Genomic DNA, 19,367 nt, shown 5'->3' with positions numbered 1-19,367 from the left:
CACCATCTCATGACCTGTCATGGCTGAAATGATATACTCAATGCATCATTTGTGATGAAACAAAACAAGTCTCAGAAAAGGTCAGACAGAAGAGAAAGATGTTTTACAGCAGAATACATGTAACGTCCCTGTGCCTCAAGTCAAACGACAATAATAAGGTAATACACACGCAGCACAACATTTCTTCTATGGTCCTCGCACCACAGAAACTGCCATTTGCAATAGGGTCATTCCTCTTAGACACATGGAGGACATTATAGGTTAAGCTCTTGTCCTGGAATCAGAGGCCATGTAGGCATGAGACAGAAAAAGCAGCACTGTGACAGATTTCCCCCTTCCCCCTTCAGTATTGCTTACACTGTCAAGAAGGACCAACAGTTATCATAACCCTGCCAGGGGAATGCGAAGAAAATGTGATCATCTTCAACAATAGCTTTCGCTTCACTTTTCAGAAATCCAGGTATAACAAACGCATAACAATCCATTCGGTATGGGAATATTTGTTTCTTCTCCCATTGGGAACGACATATTTATGACTATGGTGTGAGTAAAAATGAGCGAATTAAGAAATCTATAAAGTGTTGATATTAATGAGAACATTATTTTCCTGCCTAGAGGGACACATCTTTTAAATGAGCCCATTACGGAGAACATAATGAGGTGTACTGCAGAATTCTTTCCTACACTCTGATAACTAAAACCTACAAACGGATAACAGTGCCCATCACAACAAAGAAATGTACGTTGGCCCTGTCATTGAGAAGAACGCCGAGGTCAGACACCTCTTTGCAAATACGACGACCGCTCAAAGATAAGCAAAGCGAAGGAATGAAAGCACGCAAGCATAAATGTAAAAACACAAAACACAATCAGCACGCCCACGGTACAATATCCCCTCATCCAAGAGCTCATAAAGCAGTCTGCTGACCCTGAGCATTAAAAGAAGTGGCTGAAAAGTAACGCTTTCCTCTTTCAAGTAAATGTGTGCAGACAGACAAAAATCTGATACAAGACCATCATGTGCTTCCAGGTCAAGCACATGCAAAGCACATCTCCTCTTACAGATACCGTTTTTATTTTCTATCCACCAACAATGTACCATACCTCGGTTGCTGCTACAAATATCCTACGCAGTGATTACTGTGCAGAAACTGCGGCTTCAAACGCACTTTTTGTACAAGACATTTTCAATGGCACACTGCTTCCAGGAAAGCAAGAAAGAAGCTGAAAGAAGCCTTTAAAGGGCAGCAGGACTCTCTGCCCTCCTTCTGTACGTATTGCTTTCATTCCGACAGGAAGAAAGCAGGGAGTGTAACAGACAGGGAAGGGACCACAGCTGGGGAAGAGCCATGCATGGAGAGGATTCACACACGGCTCGAGAGTTTGCCGGCCTGCGGACTGCGTCACACGTCTCGCCCATCAAGTGAGTGTTTAGGCTGACGTCTTTCACCACATCTTTAAAAAAAGCCAGGCGTGCGGTCCTTAGGAAGCAAAGTAAAACTGAGTTTTTGATATCGTTTAACGGGGTTGCCATGGAACACAGGGGAAACCACATGATTTAAAAATATATTAGGTCAGAGCTGGACGACGGACAGATTGTGGCAGACAAGACTGAAACTGAAAACTTTTCTGTTCCTCTTTTGAGAAAGCCGCGGGGAGTCAGGTATCCTTATGAGAGAGTGAAAAACATAAAACCACATGGCACAAGTCTGAACTCAATCCTCTCTGCGCAAAACTCCAGCAGGCACTATGGCTTGTGTTCAGTCTAATCTATTCAATCACTTCGCCAGGTGGATTTGAGTGAGTGTTACTTTGCTCTGATTCTCAGACAGCATGATGGGTTTAGTGGTTACTGAAATTAACAAAACGTGTAACAGAATCTAAAGAGCAAGCAAACAGAAAACCAAAACTTCCTCGCTCAAAGTTAGCAATGAGGGCTGAAGAAGTTCGAGTGCACGGATGTTCCTTCACACAACATTTCAAAGAAAAGATTACAGAATTCAGAATGTCTCACTCTAGCATTTTGAATGAAAGGGTCTCCTGCAATCCAACTCAACTTGCAGTAAACTCGGTGAATAATGTTTTTTTTCCTACCGATTTGCCTTTTGAAAGCAGCAGCACAAGTAATTACACTCACGCTGGAAACAGGAGAATAATCAATGACGTGTCAAGCTGTAATATTCCAGTCAATAAGGGCTGGCTTTATCACAGGCGGTCCCCAGCGGGATCCTGTGTTGTTATTCAGCCGCGATGCCGATGCGGTCTGGCACCCGCCACAGTCCGCCGTCTCCCCGCCTCAGAGGACGGCCGGCCGCAGAGATGCACAATAACCTTTGTCTGCAATAATTTCCCCAAAGAATAAACAGCACCTTCAAAAAAACAGCCCGTTTCCAAGGACATGCATTTCTCCAGCAACAGGAGCCTGACGGGTGTCATGGCTTTTTAGGCAAGCAAAAAAAAAGAAAAGAAAAGAAAAGAAAAGAAAAACACGAAACGGCGGTAAGCGCCTGGGAAGCGGGAGACTGTTGCCATGCCGGCTGACTGGAGCTCAGAGAACACTGCGGATTTAAATGTCAACAATGTATTGTGGCAAAATATTGACAAGAGAACAGGCACATTTTTTCTCAGGCACAACGTCTGTGAATTTATCTCTGGTAATTCTACAGGGAACACAAGACAACACAGGTAGGTAGGCATGCCTTCTCTTAGCATTTCACATCCATCACACTTTGGATGAAAAGAAAAACTCAAAGACCAAAAAAACACTAGTCAAATGACAAGTCACTGCTAGGGCAGAGTTATTGCACCTGTTCACAATTTAAAACTCGCAGTCAGCTCTGTTTGAAGGGCCAAACTGCTGCCGTCATCAGGGCAAACCCATTCCTCACAAAATTGGCAAGCCTTCCAGTGAGCCAATCTTTCACACAGTGCGCCTTTTACGTTGTTCACCGCAATTTAGTCTTCATGAAATCACTTTTCCCATCTGCGCGGAGCTCTGGATGACAAATATATCATCCTGGGTGGCCACGCTGTTATTATCATGTTTTATCATTATTCATGCTCTTATCAGGCACCTACATTCAGGAGCAGTTACAATGTTTACAGTTCTACGATTCTGACGCATTCCTGCATCTGTCTTTTTTATGGGGGTGACTGAAGTAAAGGCCACAGCTAAAAGCCACAACTGCTTCACACCTACAGGCCCACAGGCCAGTGCTCAGACTTCCACACAAACGACTCAATTTTAAGCTCTCAGTGATGGTACACTGCCGGAAAATAAAGTTCATGGGCCCAATTATGTTACACATTATATTAGTCACACCACAACAAGATTTGCCAATGGATAACAGCACATAGTCTCTGCTTCAAACTACACCAAATCTGTGTCTTTCTCTGTAGACACCTCACCTCTGTAAACTGTAATGAAGCTAGATGCATAGCCATCACTGCTAACTCCATTTACTTTTTTTCAGCATTGCTGTACGGGGTCACAAACCCCACATGTTTCAGTTAACAGAGGCTATATACAATTTCACTGCTAGAAACCACTGATTCGCTACTGCATCTAATGACAGCTCTTCAACCCACAAAAGCCACTAATTCAGACCCATGCTGGTGCAGAATCCACTTGTCCTGAGCTGGAAAACCTCTCTCCTTTACTCATGTTATGACCGTTAGCTCGAGTCGACAACAGACTGCACTGCATGGCAATCGCACAGAAAAAGGACGGCTGAGAAACAAGACACTTTTCAGAAAGCTGCCGTTAAACAATGAACTCATGCTGGCCCTTACCTGCAGTTTGGCGGGGGGTCAAGTGTGATTTCAGCTAATTCCTTCTGAATCCTGAAAACAAAGGTTGCAGTTTATTAATGAGCACAAGTAAACTAGTGATAAAGACACACTCCCAGATTATAGCTGAATGTAACTGATACAATAGGAATCACTCCAGGGCACTGCTTCATCCAATTTAATAATATTACCCAACTGCTAAAATCATTTGATAACAAGATTTATGGATATTTTTGCAATTCATTGACTCATAAAAACAAGCACATTTGTACTTACACATGGCCCTGACATTAGCACTGACTATGACTCGATTAGAATGTACAATGTAAGAGCTAGCCAGGTTTTTTTTTCTCCCCCCCAAAATGAAACGGTAATTCACCAGCGACAATTCATTTTGTGACAAAATTGTGATTCAAGAACAAAGTCTGTCGGGAAAGAGAAAGGCTGGGAAAGAGAAAGCTTGCAGGATGATGAAAGAAATAAGGTAGGTGATACAATTCACAACAATGGCCTGCTTATTTTAAACTACTCCCATTAATGTGGAAAGCATATGAATCACACAGCACGAGGCAACAGCGGCATCTCCGCGACGCTCGTCTCAATATTAAACTCTCCTTCTAAGTGCAACAGAGGGGGGACAGATTACAGCGGCACACGCACGGGAACAAGCACATTACGTGGGCCGTATTTTGCGAAGGGCTGCCATAAAAGCGCTATGGTCTGAGTCTCTCTCTCCGCTCAGCTGGTTGCATAATTCCATCCTTGCAGTATTTCTCCCGAGGAGTTGCATTATCGTAGGCAAGGGCAGGCTGAGAACTCCACGGGATGGAGCTGCCGTACCTTAGGGATTCCGTCCGCTTCACCCGCCCTCACTGCGGGCTCTCTACACACTCTTATTGATACATCAGGGTCACTTACACAGCTCTCACTTTCTTACGTATCACTCATTTATGCAACATGACATTTACTCAACCTGTGCGTGCAGCCTCCTGGTAACAAACTTGCAGTCCCTTAACTATTTCTCACTGCTGCCCAGTGTAATTGACTTGTACATTTTACAGCACTGTGAGATGATTACAGCAAAGATGAAAATTGTGGGTACTGCGAAGGCCCTCATGTCACTGGAACACGCATGCTTCCGGAAATAGAGTTCACCCACCCAGATAATATTCTTGAAGCAGGGATAGAGCATTACCTCTTGGCACTGGTGGAGAGCTTGGCAGCCGTCTTGCTGGAGATCTTGGTCTCCTTCTTCTTGGGCTGCGTCTGTTCTCTCTCCTGCTCCGTGGGGACAGCCTCTCGCTGCTCGATATCCGAGCTGCCCCCGCTTGTGCTGGGGCTGTCGTCTGGTCTCTGCACCTCACTGGACATCCTGGCCCTGTGATCACATGACCCACAACACACACCAGTCACAACCCCAGCTCCCAAGAATTCTTCCTGCTGGGTCCAACCCTCATCTGAGAACACCTGGAATACACTTACAGGCTTCAGCATCTGGTCTTGGAACCTTCATACATCTAATTGAGTCCACAGCAACATCATGAGCTGTGCAAAACCATCTTATCTTCTCTGATTTTAAAATCTCTGCCAAGAACTTCAATTTCAGCACCAATACATCCAGGATACTCTTGTTGTGTTTTATTAAAACTACAACAATGACAGGCATCAAAACACTGTATTTGCACATCACCATCTGAGCATGTTTTGCTATTTTCCTTGTTTCTCTACCACATAATAATAATAAACAAAGACGATAGTATCAGATAAAGTAATGTGTGGGATAATTTGGAAGCAGTAGTAGCCTACATTATAATCTGGAGCTCCAAATGACCAGCTATTTTTATATATGCTTTTGACTACATCATTAAGGTCAAATCCACAGATGTGGACCATGTGGGTTGGGTCTGGATCCCGAGACGAAGTCTTTTTTTATTTGTACTTATCTGTGAAATTGAAGCATGCATCTCAGCAGCAATAGAGCTGTCACATTTACGGCTACAATGTTCCCGTCAAAGCAATATCGACATTTTTTATGAACACGTTTTAGCAACAACATAATAGACTAGCCTATTAAAAAAAGATAGAGGGCATTAATTAGATTCCCATCACTTCTAAAAACCTATCACTTTTAAACAGCGAAGCCTTGGTGCTGCTATGAACGGAAACTTACTTCTCTATAGCTTAAAAACAGGTGAACATCATACGTAAATTTCTCTTTGTCACAGGCTACGTGAAATATTTATTTCAAACAAAGAGCAAAATCATTTCTCGCGTGTTTAAGCATCGTGTGAAGATTTTAACAGTAGGTTCGAGGGCAGGAGTGTGGCTTCCGAACATTTTCCATGTATTTTAACTAATTGTAAAACAGAAACTTTTATCCATTTATCCAGGGGGTGATGCTATGGTTGGCTATTTATCAAATTCATCAATCTGGTAGCTACAAACTCAAGGCACCCACTAATTAAACTGAATAATCTTGCTGGGAAACTTAAATTAACTGTGTTTAAAAGGATGTGTATTTGAATCTGCGTAGGCCTATTGTATTTGCAATAATTTGCGATGGCAATTACTATATATTCATACAATCAGTCTCTTTAAAAACTAACATTCGAAATACAGTACCTTGCAAAACAGAAAAAAAAACCTATATGGAAACACACGCAAAACAGTTTTATCCTATATCATATATGCCGTACAAGCTGGTCTGTAAAGTTAATGTAAACTACAGAGACATGCAGAGTCAGTTAAAATAAACAGTTAAGTTTGAGCCTGTAGCCCGTATCGTTGTGTTGAGACATCTAGAGCGAAAATCTCAATCCCAAGCACCCCTCGCACCCCCCTCCCCTCCCACCCCCGCTTTGTTGTGTAAATATACCCCTCTTTTCATGCGGAGCTGTCAAAACGCCGTGGAGGAACATCAAACTGCAGGATAAGCACTGGATCATATGTACTGATCATTATTTAAGGAGGCCTGAAATTTTACCGCACGAAATAAAATCCCGATAACCCGTATTTGTCTCGAATCTTACCCTGAAAGAAGCATGGAATCTAAAACAACTCGGTCGATACGTTGAAGGCACCCAAAAGCAAGCACCTTGGAATATGTGCAAATTCTGCTCGCTGCGTTTCTCCAGTGACCACAATGAGAGCTGCCTCTGGCTCTGCACAAAGACACAGCACATCCCCCTCCGTGTGAAAACGCCCACTTCCACGGGGCATTTCCCACTTTGTAAACACTTTCGAAGCACAGTCACAAAAAGAAGCGGTCATATTACCTGTAAAGCGGCTGTCGTGGCAAAAAATCAATGTTTTGAACCTCGATGTAAAGTATCTCCAGATTACCAACCCGCTCGTTCGTTCCTAGCTCTCTTTTCTTAAGCGACTGAAAAAAAACGGAGGACGCGAGAAACTGAGGTAACCGGACCGCCTCCGCGCGCGCTCCCAAACACTGAGCGCGCTGCGCGGTCTTGTGCGCTCGATTAATGTTGACTAATATAGGATTAGACACTATAAATCTCAAACTATACCCTGAATCGGACGGAAATAGTGCTTAAATTTCATTTCGTTTTATTTAATTACATTTTTGTTGTTGTTGTTGTTGTTGTAGAGGTCGCATCCGGCTTTGGAAAATTAATGTTGAAGAAATCTCTTCAGAACTAGGAGAACCCCAAAACGACCGTTATGACGTATTGATGATTAGGTTCTTGTAAGCTGTATTATCATTGTAAAATTGTGATATTTTGATTGAATATGTGTGCATTACACAGCCACAGAATTAATGAATAGCATAGCACACCACACCTGTGAGTTTAGTCCAAAGCTTCAATGCTTTGTGTGCATCACACATTTGGCTTCTATGGTTCATGCACATTTTGTTAGTAACATTTGTCTTGAACAATGTCATTCAGCTATTATTTTCCTGTTTGTGCAAGTATAAGGTTAATGATCGTCTTCACTCATTTGTGCACACTGTCTCCTTATAAGAAAATGGCGTAATGAAATGCTCATCTCATGATTTTTAATTTGTCTTAATCAGGGTTGTCTTTGAAAACTGAAAACATATATTTTTATTTTATGAGAAGAATGTTGTATTTGGACAGCACACTCCACTTCAGGCAATGCATCTACACTTTTTTTTCCCCCAGCGTTTATGAATTCAGACCTAAATCTGTCCAGGCTTTGGCTTACCCCGTGTGGCCATCAGATCAGCATAACAATCGTTGTGGCGATGGAGGGGCCAGCAGGGCCCTGTGGGCTCATGTGAATAGCAGTGGATTCTGCCCCAACACTTCCTGTCAGGGCTCAAGGTCAGCACTGTGCTGCAGTGTGCAGAATGACAGAATGGCTTTGTGATGTAAATACCTTGCACAAATGTAGGACAATTGTACCCTGGCGATGCTTCTCCTCACCCTTCTCTCTCATTACTGCACCAAAATGAAGGGGACAGGAATGCACAAAGTCTCTCTGCTATGGACAATCAGAGCAGCAGCTAGCTTTGTAAGGGGTAGGAACTTGGAGAGTTGGTTGGAGTGGGTTGTAAACTTATGGGTGGGAAACTTTTCTTTCACTGAGTAAGTACACTTTAAAGGACTGCTGATCATCTTTCAACATGAGAATCTACTGTTCCAACACATATCATGAAGGTTGCCATTAATCCAGTGTGGAAAATTGGGTACTGTGTGAAAAGGTTTAAATTGAGTGAATCGGATTGTCGTGATTTCATTCCAAACTAAAATAAAAAAAAACATACAGAAAATTTAAGGGAAGGATCGACAATACTCTAATGAAATCAGTTACACTTGTATACAATCTAAACACTCCTCAGGTTCCCAACTGTCTGTATCCATTACAAGAACAGTACAAACCTGGTGTCAGCTTAAAACAGCTGCTGGTCCATTGCTATATCTGGCCGCTTGCAGAAAGTGGAATGAGAGAGGAGATACTGATTGGCCGATTACTTTCAGTGTTTCTGAGGCAGCTGGATCTGATAATGTATAAACTCTCTGATGACTTTGATGACTCTGACACAGATGGAAAAATGAGCTGTGGACTTTGCCTAACTCCCTTAACTGGAACTGCCCATAAATCCATTGAGTAGAGCCCACGCTAAATGCAGGATCATGGAAATGATCCAGGTTTGTCTCATTCAGACGCCCATGGAGAAAGAGAAAATGATCCAGTTATTATTATGATTGAGTATCATATTAAACACATTTATACAAGTGTGTGTGTGTGTGTGCTTATAATATATACTGCCTTCAGAAAGCATTCATCCCCTCAAACTTATTCATATTTTTCCTGTTAAACTTTAAAATACGGAATTAGCAAAATCTTTTCCCCCTTTGCTAACAAAAGAATGTGAACACATTTTTAATGCTAAAAATATTTCTTATTCAATTGGAAAGACTTACGTTTCTGATTTACAAATGTATTCACCCCCAAGAGTCAATGCTTTGTGGATGGGCATTTGATACAGTGCGGTTTAAAGTTTTGGGTATGTCTGTATGACCTTTGCACATTTACATTTTGGCTTTTTTTTGCCCAGTAGTCCATTCAGACTTGGTACAGTTAAATATTTTAGTCATACCACAGAGTTTTCATAGGACTTAAGTCTGAGATTGGCTGGGCCCGGCACTTATGGTCATTACAAGATGTATGTTGTAACATACATCTTCACCAAAACGCTGATCAATGGGCTGTACTCCTCAATGATTTGCCTGGGTTTGGCTCTGTCCATCTCACCCTTGATGGCAACAGGCTTCCCATTCCCTTCTGCTGAAATGCAACTCCATAGCATGATGCTACTACCACCATGCTTAATGACAGGGATGGTGTTTGGTTTGCACTTTTACTTTCAGGCCTAAGTGCTCAAGTTTAGACTTATCTGATCACAAAAAGGTTTATCTATCACATCTCAGAAGTGGTTTCCATCTAGCCACTGTCCCAAAGAGGTCAACTCTGTGCTGAAGACATTATTGATCTATGGGTAGTTTCTCCCCTTTCAGCCAATGAGCTGTGCAACTCAGTATTGGCCTCTTAGTCATTTATCTCACTATTGCCCTTGTCCGGTTACTCAACGTGATAGCACGGTCTAATTTTTTGAAGTGTTGGGGATGTACCATATTTTTCCCCATTTTATTACAATGGACTTAACAGTGTTCCCAGGAAGATTCAAAGCTTTGCCAAGCTTCTGATAACCTTCTCTTCCACTTTCATCTCAAAGGTCCATGGGCAGTTCCATGGTCTTCATGACAACGTGATTGATCTGATCTGTTGTTTCAGCTGTGAGATCTTACAAAGTCAGAGACATTTATTCTGCAATCACACAATTTAACACAGGTAGATGAAAAGTAAACATTCACTATATGACCAAATGTATCTGGGCACCCCTTGGTCAGGGACTGTTTTTCATGGTTTGGGCTCAACCCCTTAGTTCCAGTGAAGACAAATCTTAATACAACACAATCATACAATCACACTCTAGATGATTTTGTGCTACCTCAATAGTTTGGGAAATACCTTTTCCTGTTTCAGCATGACAATGACCCGGGCACACAGCAAGGTCCATATAAAATGGTTTTGTCGAGAACAGTGTGGAAGAACTTGATCAATTGGAAAGCAAGAGCAAGGCCTAATCGCCCAATCAGTGCCCGACCTCACTAATGCTTTTCCAGCTGAATGGAAACAAATCCCTGAAGCAATGCTCCAACATCTGGCACAAAGCCTTCCCAGAGGAGTGGAGGTTGTTATAGCAGCAAAGGATGGACCAACAACATTTTAATGCCCATAATTTTGGATGAGATGTTGGATGTCAGGTGTCCATTTACTTTTGGTCATGTAATATAGATGGACCTCATTAACTTACAATGTTAATGCTCTAGAAAATGGAATAAAGCAGGCTCAAATTAAGTTTTTAGTACAGTGAAAGTGAAAACTTCCTTTTTATTTTGACATTATCAAGTTACTAAAATAAAAGCAGCAAAAAAGCAATCTAATTTACTAGTGTTATGATATTTCTTTATACTGCTGCATTTTTTATTACTTGGGAGTCTAGTGCACATGCATTTATGAATGGACTGAACACATTTTTAAACATAAAACAGTCTTCTTAGATCAGGGAGGTTTCAAATTCACTTCATTGTGTCCTATAGGTGCATGTTTTATCTTTTCAGTTCTGACCCTTCGCTGTTCATTTATTGACTCAGATGAAATCAGCTGCTCCATACATCTTTGAGCTTTCACAAAACCAGACTCAATAACTCAATAACATTCCCCATATCCATGTTGTTGACCATGGGAATGGAGAAAAGTGCTTGGTCTGGATTGGTCTGTCAGAGAGCATTGATGTGTTCAATGCCTGTGCCAAAATAACATCACGTCCTTGAGTAAATATGACTGATCTTAGGGCCTTTTGGCATAGAACTCTTATAAGAGCATATTCTGTGGAATGGAAATGATCATGAGTTCTGCTCTGAATTCCTACTCTATGCTGTTTGATTCTTCAGATGTTCAGGACAAGATGTTGATGACTACAAGTTGAGAACTTTGATGGTCCTCATGCAAGAATTCCCTGCTAGGGTGACTGTCTGCAGGATAATGTGGGAGACAGGCAACAATCTGGGTATGGACCAAGACTTGTGGCTTGAAAATAGCAGGTTTGACTCCCAGACGGTGCATTGCTATAATACTATTGAAGCTTATTCACACCATTTAATATCCAGCTGAATAAATGGATCATACATAAGCTAAGAAAGTTGCTTTGAAGAAGAGTGTCTATCATTCAAGCTAATAAATTGTTAAAAATGAAGCAGGACAGCCTTCTCAACTCTCGGTAGAGCCAGTCTCCCTGTTTCAAAGTCTGAAGGCGAGGCTTTGTGTAATCCACGGAGACTCTGTGTTTTCATAAGATGCTTGCGATGAAATCTAATATTGCTACATCCCAGCACAGCTGCAGCGTGATGAAACCAGTCTTTACATGTTTCAACTGCAGCCCTGAAAACCCTGGAGCATTTCAAACTCTATTAATAATAATGACAACCCATACACACACACCCATACACACACGCATTCATGCACGCACACACACACACACACACACATGCATACACACACCTATGAATGATCTCCTCGTACAATAACTCTCTCTGTCCACCACCAAGCTTTAGCACCCATTTGGGTGGTGTTGAGCGGACAATTTGAGCAAGAACATTGAGCACAATCTTCTTTTCTGCACTGAAAGAAGGATTTATTTAGCCTGCTAAACTGTGATTTGTTTCATTGGCCAAGAGGCCATAAGATTTTTTTTTTTGTATTGCTGCAGTGAATTAGGACCAAGGTTGAAAGCTTCACAACACAGTTTCCCCATCTCTTCACTTGCACATTGATTTTTACTTAACTCTTCTTTTACCTTCATAACTGGGAATTTTTCCTTGAATTGGCCCATTAACACAATTTTTTTTTAGAACATTCTGCTTTTTCAGTGGTGCCCACTTTTGGTCCTGGAGACCCAGGATTCTTTTTAACCAGAAGTTCACAGACACCTGATGCAACATTTCACATTCTCATCCAATGGCAATTCCAATTACACACTAAGGAATGCATTTTAATGGATTGTAATAACTTGTGGCTCTCTAGTGCCCACTGCTACCCTGTGAAATTGAAAAGCCTTGATATAGTCCTACACTGCATACAATAGTCTCAACCACTTAGCACTGAAACCCAAAGGCACCTTGATTTCATTTTGCTTCTAATTTGTGATATACTAAGCACACCATCAAGAGAGATGACGCTCATTGCAATGGTTTGAAACATATGATTGGTTGATTCATTGAAACAACAGTAAATATGATGTAATTGTTATTAAAGTTCATTAAATCACATAAACTGTGCAATCAGTTGTACTCCAACTACTACTAACTGGATTTATGTTTCTGTTCCCAGTGCACTGCTAATCATAAAAATAAACACTTAATCAATATATTTTCTTAGAAAAGGCCAAACTCTTAAATTCTATAGTGATTCCTTCTAAGCACATCTCAGAAAAATCAATTTTCCTGCGATGAAAACAGTAAATTAGATATTCTGAAGCTTTTGTGGTGTTAATCAATATATCTGTTACTGGCAAAATTGAATCAAGTTGCAGTTGGAAATAACATTTTGAGTTTGATTGGTCAGAATTTAGTAATTTTACTCAGATATTGTACATTCTTGTTGAAGTTCTGCATTACAAACTTTTACCTTTAGTCTCTCCTATAGGAAGAAAATGATTTATAATACTGTAGCATCTCTGATGTGTCTCCCATACATCACAATTATTCATACAAATCTCACTGCATTATATACTACTATCTGTAATGGTAAAGTAAAAAGACATTATGTTCAAAGATTGAACAATCACAGCATTTGCCATACCCATAGACTTACCATTAATATAGGAATGTGTGAATGGGTGGTGGACCTAAGCTCTTCATGTGGTGATTGGTCTCATTCCCTCCATTATAGAAATGGTGGTGATAGCAGTAATGCAAAGCACTGGATGAAAAGATCTTTGTGGATTGGGGTTCATAGGTGAAAATGCAACACCAATTTTTGTCACATCTAGTTGGGATACAATGTTATGCAGATTAACACAAAATTAGAACAAGAGACATAATTCGACTTGGCCTTAAGAAAAGGCATAATGTGCACTGTGTGTCATTGGATTATTGATCTGAAAGCTGTGGACTGCTGGTTAGCATTGTAGTGTGGTTTAATCTATATTCCAAAAGGTGAATGACTGATTCCCAGTTTGGGCACTTCAGTTGTACCCCAGAGAAAGACGCTTAACCTGAATTGCTTCAGTAAATATCCAGCTGTAAAATATGTGAAAAAATGCTTTTGAAAGTGTAGGATATGTAAGTCACCCCGGGGAAGGGTGTCTGCTAAGCAAATTAAAACTGTAATATAATAATAATGTTCAAATCCTGGGTGGAACTCTGCAGTACCCTTGAGCAAGATGTGTTGTCTCAGTAAGAATGTAGCTGTAGAAATGAGCCAGTGAATTCACATTAAGTAAACATTGTCAGACACCCAGGATAAGGGTGCCTAAAATAATATCCTGCAGATTACTGAGTGTGGGAGTGTTTTCATGGCTATGGGGTTTAGCTGAATGTGCAATTTTGAACCTAATAATCAGTAACTTTGTTATTTTCATCAGTGGCACCCCCAACAGTCCATGTAGCCTGTCATGTTCAGCATAAAAAAATGGCTATTGTGATTGAACTAGAACTATACCTCCATGGGCATTAATTCAGAACAAATGGATTGATTACTGAATCTTCACAAAGCATTCACATCAAATCAACTAAACAACGCTGTGAAATAAATCTCTAAGCACAAAGAATGAAGGACATTTTATCACCAGCAAGGAAAAATGCACCTGTTATTACAAATATACTGTATAAAAAACTGAGACCATTTGGCTTTTATTCCCTTTCACACAAATTGATGATACATATTATGCCGTGTTTTTTTCTTTTAAGCAGAGATGGCTTTTTTCCAGGAAAAGACAGGAGAGATAAACTGAAGAGAGGTCACAACAGAGCAGCCTGGTTTTCTGAAGTGAATAACTTTACAAGTGCTACCATTTCAACTGTTAATCTGAATGGACAGTCTGACCCAACTGCGGACTACAAATTACAAAAGCAGAGCAAATTGAAATGTCACGTCAGAATGTGAATAGGAGTTTTGGCAGCACTAACTGCCATCTGATAAATAAAAAGGCGGGGGGAAAATGGCAGGGGAAAATGTATGACCTATCAAGGGGCTATGCCATATTTTTTTATTATGTTTAAAACTCACAGTCTATTAAACGTCTTATTGGGGAAAGGTATCCGATGGAAGTACCACTAAAACTGTTCCAAAATAAACAAATACAATCACAGTCTCTGACATGTTAACCCGATGATCTGTTAGGATTATTTTAGTACCATTTCTATTTAGGGCCTTTATTTCAACATCTTACATCACCCCATTTGTTATCTATCCTCAAAGCTTAGTTTTGAAAAAACAAACAAAAACAAACAAAAAAAGAAACCAAAGGTGTAGTATAGCAACAACCCCTTTCAGGCAATTTAGACTGACAGTCCTCCAGCCCAAATCAGATTCCCCAGCTAATCTTCTTCAATCTATTCCCTATGGAATCAATGGTTCATATTTATAAGGTGACAATCTCCAATCTTTCCTTGTTTCAGACAGTGGCCTACATATTCCTCAAAGTTCTGTAAAATGTATAAACACATATACCATGGCTAACATGCTTGCATAGAGCAGGGAAATGCTATGAACAGAGAGAATTGCTTCTTTATGTTATGATTTTTTATTAACCTGTGCTTGGACATTAATATGGATATGTAATTGGATATGGACATTTGCAAGACAATACACTGTGAATCTAAATTATATACTTACTAGTAAGATACAGTACAAAAGTGTGTAGATCTCGGAAACAAATCATCTGTATTTATCATCAAATCATCATAGGCTTCAAAAGAGTGTCTTCTCTGGCGATGCTCTGCCAGACTGTACTGCAGCCATCTTCAGCTCCTGCTTTTTCGGGGGGCTAGTTGCCTTAAGTTTTCTCGTCAGCTTATGAATCGTATATTCAATTGGATTCAGGTCAGGTGAATTACTTGACCAGCAAAATTTTGTTACTTTAACAGTATGTTTTGGATAATTGTCTTACTGTAGGATGAAATGGTGTTCAACGAGTTTGGGCAGAATGAATTACTGAAGTGTACAGAAGCATCTTATTTGCTCAATTTCAAGCAAATACATAGATGCCCAAATCATAACATCTTGACTACCATGTTTCATAGATGAGAGGTGGTGCTTGGATCTTGGGCAGTTACTTTTAGCTTCCACACTTCAAGTCTTAGTCTCATCTGTCCACAAGATCTTTTTCCAGAACTCTTTTTTTCCTTGACTATCATTGGAGTACAGAGCATCAGTCAAATATAGTATCTGTCACATATGGAGTCGTTAATTGTTACAATGGCTACATAGATCTCATTAAGTAGACTCTTGCTATTTTAGTAACTATGTCTACGTTCTCAAACATGACCTCAACCCAGAGCATGTAAACGTAAGATGGCGATTTATGCACTTATCCAAAGCCTTACAATATGCCCCTTCGCCAGAGCGTAGGTTATGCTGCCAGCACTTGACATCCGTCGGTTTGACGCAACTCTCCTGCAGCATCGTATCTGAGCATGCGCCATGATTGAAAAACTCATTCTGTTTTTACATGACACTTTCAATCAATCTTTCAATGGTATTGCTTGAATGCTGTTTTCTCTCTTCCCTGACAGCCTGAGACCTGATTTACATAGAACCCCAGCTTTCCGTATATAGTTGTTCAGACAGATATGATTAAGTATTTATGACCTGTGCCGCAACACAGAACATTGAATAGAGCTTGGTGGAAATACAGTGAAAGACCAGAGCATTAAACATTAATGCAATGCTTATACTCCTGACCTCTTTGCAGACTGGCCTGATAAACTACTTAAATGCTTAGCTAATTGGCCTAGCAAGTGTTTATTCCAAATCAAGTGACCTTGAGAATTCTTTAAACTTTAAAAATATAAACTTTAGGCCACTATAGAAATGATACATGATGTATGACATAGCACTAAAAACATTGTAGCTTATTGCTGTCTCCAGCCAGCTTGACAGACTTGCTTTGTTTAAGACCAGCATGACTGGGAGAATATACCCTGCCAACCAACCACCCCCCACCCACTCAGGAAAATGTTTCCCATCTTGAACTATGATTTCATGACCACTAGGGGGCATTATTAGTTAACAATAAAGGTTGTGCGTTTATGAAGGTGATTCAAGCAATGTTCACACCAGCAAGTATGTGCTTTTGGAAGATTACTAAGTCTATGCATATTAATATATGTGCACATGTACGTGCATATTAATTTATGTGAACTACAGAGTGTGTGTGCACGGCACACGTGTGTTCGCGCATGTGGGAACATGCACATACGTGTGTGTTTGTGTGTGTGTTTATGTATATAAGTAGCTGATATTCGGAGGGAAACAGAATCTCAGATTGGCAGCCTACACTCAGTCTGTGAATGGGTTGTCTTGGTGCCATTCTCTCATTTATATGCTGAAACATTTTGGAGACTCTGAAGTGGTAAACAAGATGCATTAGTTAAGTTATGTGCCTACAATTTTGATTAGTCAATTGGTATCAAATTAGTCAAAGTGGTGTGATTGCAGAATGAATAAATCTGCTTGAGATAATTCTCTTGTACCAGTGCTAAACACAAGGTGGAGCTGTCAGACCTGAGAACTACTTTTTTCTCTGATTTTTTTCAGGCCTCCTCAGGTCACATGCCACAAAATTAAGCATGCATAATTAAGCCTAACATTTATAATATCTTATATCTCTGATTTCAGTGACTGCAGAGCTAGAATAGTTGATCGCTTTCTTTGTAATGAGCAATACCTGAACCTCTCGGTACATGCCAGTTAACAATGTTATTACTTCTTTGTCCACAATTCATCACATTTGGGGAAAAAATATTTTAAATACTTCTATTTAGCTTTGCCACCCATCATATGTTAACAATTTCATAGAAATAAAAAAAATCAGCCTGTCCCTTTGTTGTTCTGAGCATAATGGGGCTTAGAGATACTCTGATTAGAAGGAATGATGCGGTGGCAAGCCCTCTGATGAGCCTAGGTTGTTCAAACAGCACATGCTTGTTTATTAAACAATCAAGACACTTTTGGGTCGTGATACTGATGTGAGCGGAATCTTCAAAAAACTGGCATCAGGTTAGTCTCTACAAGCCTGTGAAAACTGCAAAAAAAAGCAGGTATTTCCCAATTTCTCCAGGGAGAAAAATGGATTGTTTGTTATCTCTTGTTCAGGTATCCTCAGGATGTAGCGAGAGTGTCTAAAGATAAGTATTTTGAAAAGGAGTCAGTTGCCCAGGCAACCACTGGAAGGAGGGTGACAGGTGCAATTCTGACATGCTGTGGCAGAAAAGATGTTGTCTGAGACAGAGATTTGAAGTGCTGTACTGTGTCAGAGGACAGAGACAGCGTCTCAACAAATTCACAGAAGGGAGAAGAAACATTCTCTTTCCCTGTCTGATCACAGTGACATTACACGGCCACTGTAAAATGCAGTAGCTTTCATGCCAATACAGACTATTCTCCTGATGGATATGCACTGTTGTCCTCCAAGTTCTCCCTTAAGCTTTGTTGAAAGCAAAAGCCTCTCAAAATTAGGAGAAACTCCTGGCAGAGAGAGGTAGATGAGAAAAAGACAGAAGAGGCTGTGAACATAAATGCTGTCCTGCCAGTGAGGACCACTTCATGAAACACTAGAGTAATAAGGGGACTGTGTTATTAAAACACTATGAGCTAGATTTGTGAATTTGGAGAAGACAGGAGAACAAGGCCAGCTGTTTCATATAATAGTTAATAACCAGAAAGGGGCTTGTGTTTCACATCAATCCTGAAATTATGAAAACCGTCTATTAGGATAATGGGAAGCATACAGCATTAGACACAACGTCATTCTGAGTTCATTAGTAACATAAAATTAGATTTAAAAAAAATAACATAAAATTTTAGAACAAAAACTATTTCACATTTTAATCTTTTGCATACATGGCCCAGTATTGATTATATCACAATACAGCATACAATGTATCGTGGAGCAGGTTCTGGACAATATTGTACATTTTATGATCTAAGCACCATAATGAATTCTGCCCATATGTTTGTAAAAGAGCTTTATACATGATAACCAAAGCAATTTTGAAAGAATGTCAATTTCACAGACCTCTGATCTCTGCTAGAAACAAACAGTAAAATGAAGCTTATGTACAGTATGTTAGTCAAGGTCGAGGAGGAAGTGTATTATGGTTAGATCGAACTGAAGGAGACTTGGCTGGCCAATCAGTGAACCTTAAATACAAAAAATATCAGGCAGGTTTCAGGCAGTATTTCTCGCCTGTCACATCTTCCTCTGAAATGCTGAACTCTGTTTGCTACTCATCACAGATGTGATTGTATTGATTTTTATAGCAGTTGAATCTTTGCGAGCCAATGACTTGGGTAGAACAAGGGGCTGAAAACGTGCAGATATCCAGCTGTCTCATACAGACCAGAAAAGCACTTTTCATCAGGAAATCAATAAGAAAGAGCAACTCTGCTGTCCAGAGCTCCGTCAGCTGAGAGAATGCATGTCTTATCAGCATTATCCTTTTACACTGACCAGTCTTTATTGAAGTACACAACAAATTAAATTAGAATCTGATATATTGACTAGGATCTATATATATATATATATATATATATATATATATATATATATATATATACACACACAGTATCTTGATTTTAATCCATCCTATATGAAGATAAAGTAAGTTAAATAATTTTATTCCAGTGCAATGTTAACCATATGATCGTACCACTGGCCAACTGATTGAGCATTTTCTCTGTTTTCCTGTCACGTTTTGTCTGAGACCTGCCTTGGTGCAGCCATGTCATATGCACACACTATC

The 19,367-nt window shown here is 40.2% G+C and overlaps 1 protein-coding gene across 3 annotated transcripts in view; it reads right to left on the bottom strand.

Moving 5' to 3' along the window:
• The window catches only part of ube2e2 (ubiquitin-conjugating enzyme E2E 2), a 52,419-nt gene extending 45,182 nt beyond the window's left edge, over positions 1-7,237 (bottom strand). Inside the window, exons 1-3 of one of the 3 annotated variants that reach the window (XM_064349190.1) lie at positions 7,065-7,237; positions 4,985-5,167; positions 3,793-3,843 (exon numbers count right to left, since the gene is read on the bottom strand). In XM_064349190.1, the coding sequence (XP_064205260.1) occupies positions 3,793-3,843; positions 4,985-5,160 (227 nt within the window). In that variant the 5' untranslated portion in view covers positions 5,161-5,167; positions 7,065-7,237. Of the gene's footprint in view, positions 1-3,792; positions 3,844-4,984; positions 5,168-6,818; positions 7,034-7,064 lie in introns of those variants that run through there. The other 2 variants (XM_064349172.1, XM_064349181.1) reach the window with 2 other exon arrangements.
• Between the last annotated feature and the right edge of the window lie 12,130 nt (positions 7,238-19,367).

Source organism: Anguilla rostrata, chromosome 1 (genome assembly GCF_018555375.3).
Source record: "Anguilla rostrata isolate EN2019 chromosome 1, ASM1855537v3, whole genome shotgun sequence".
Taxonomy (NCBI): Eukaryota; Metazoa; Chordata; class Actinopteri; order Anguilliformes; family Anguillidae; genus Anguilla; species Anguilla rostrata.
The sequence above is the reverse complement of the archived record's forward strand: the minus strand, read 5'-3'. Positions and strand labels throughout refer to the sequence as shown.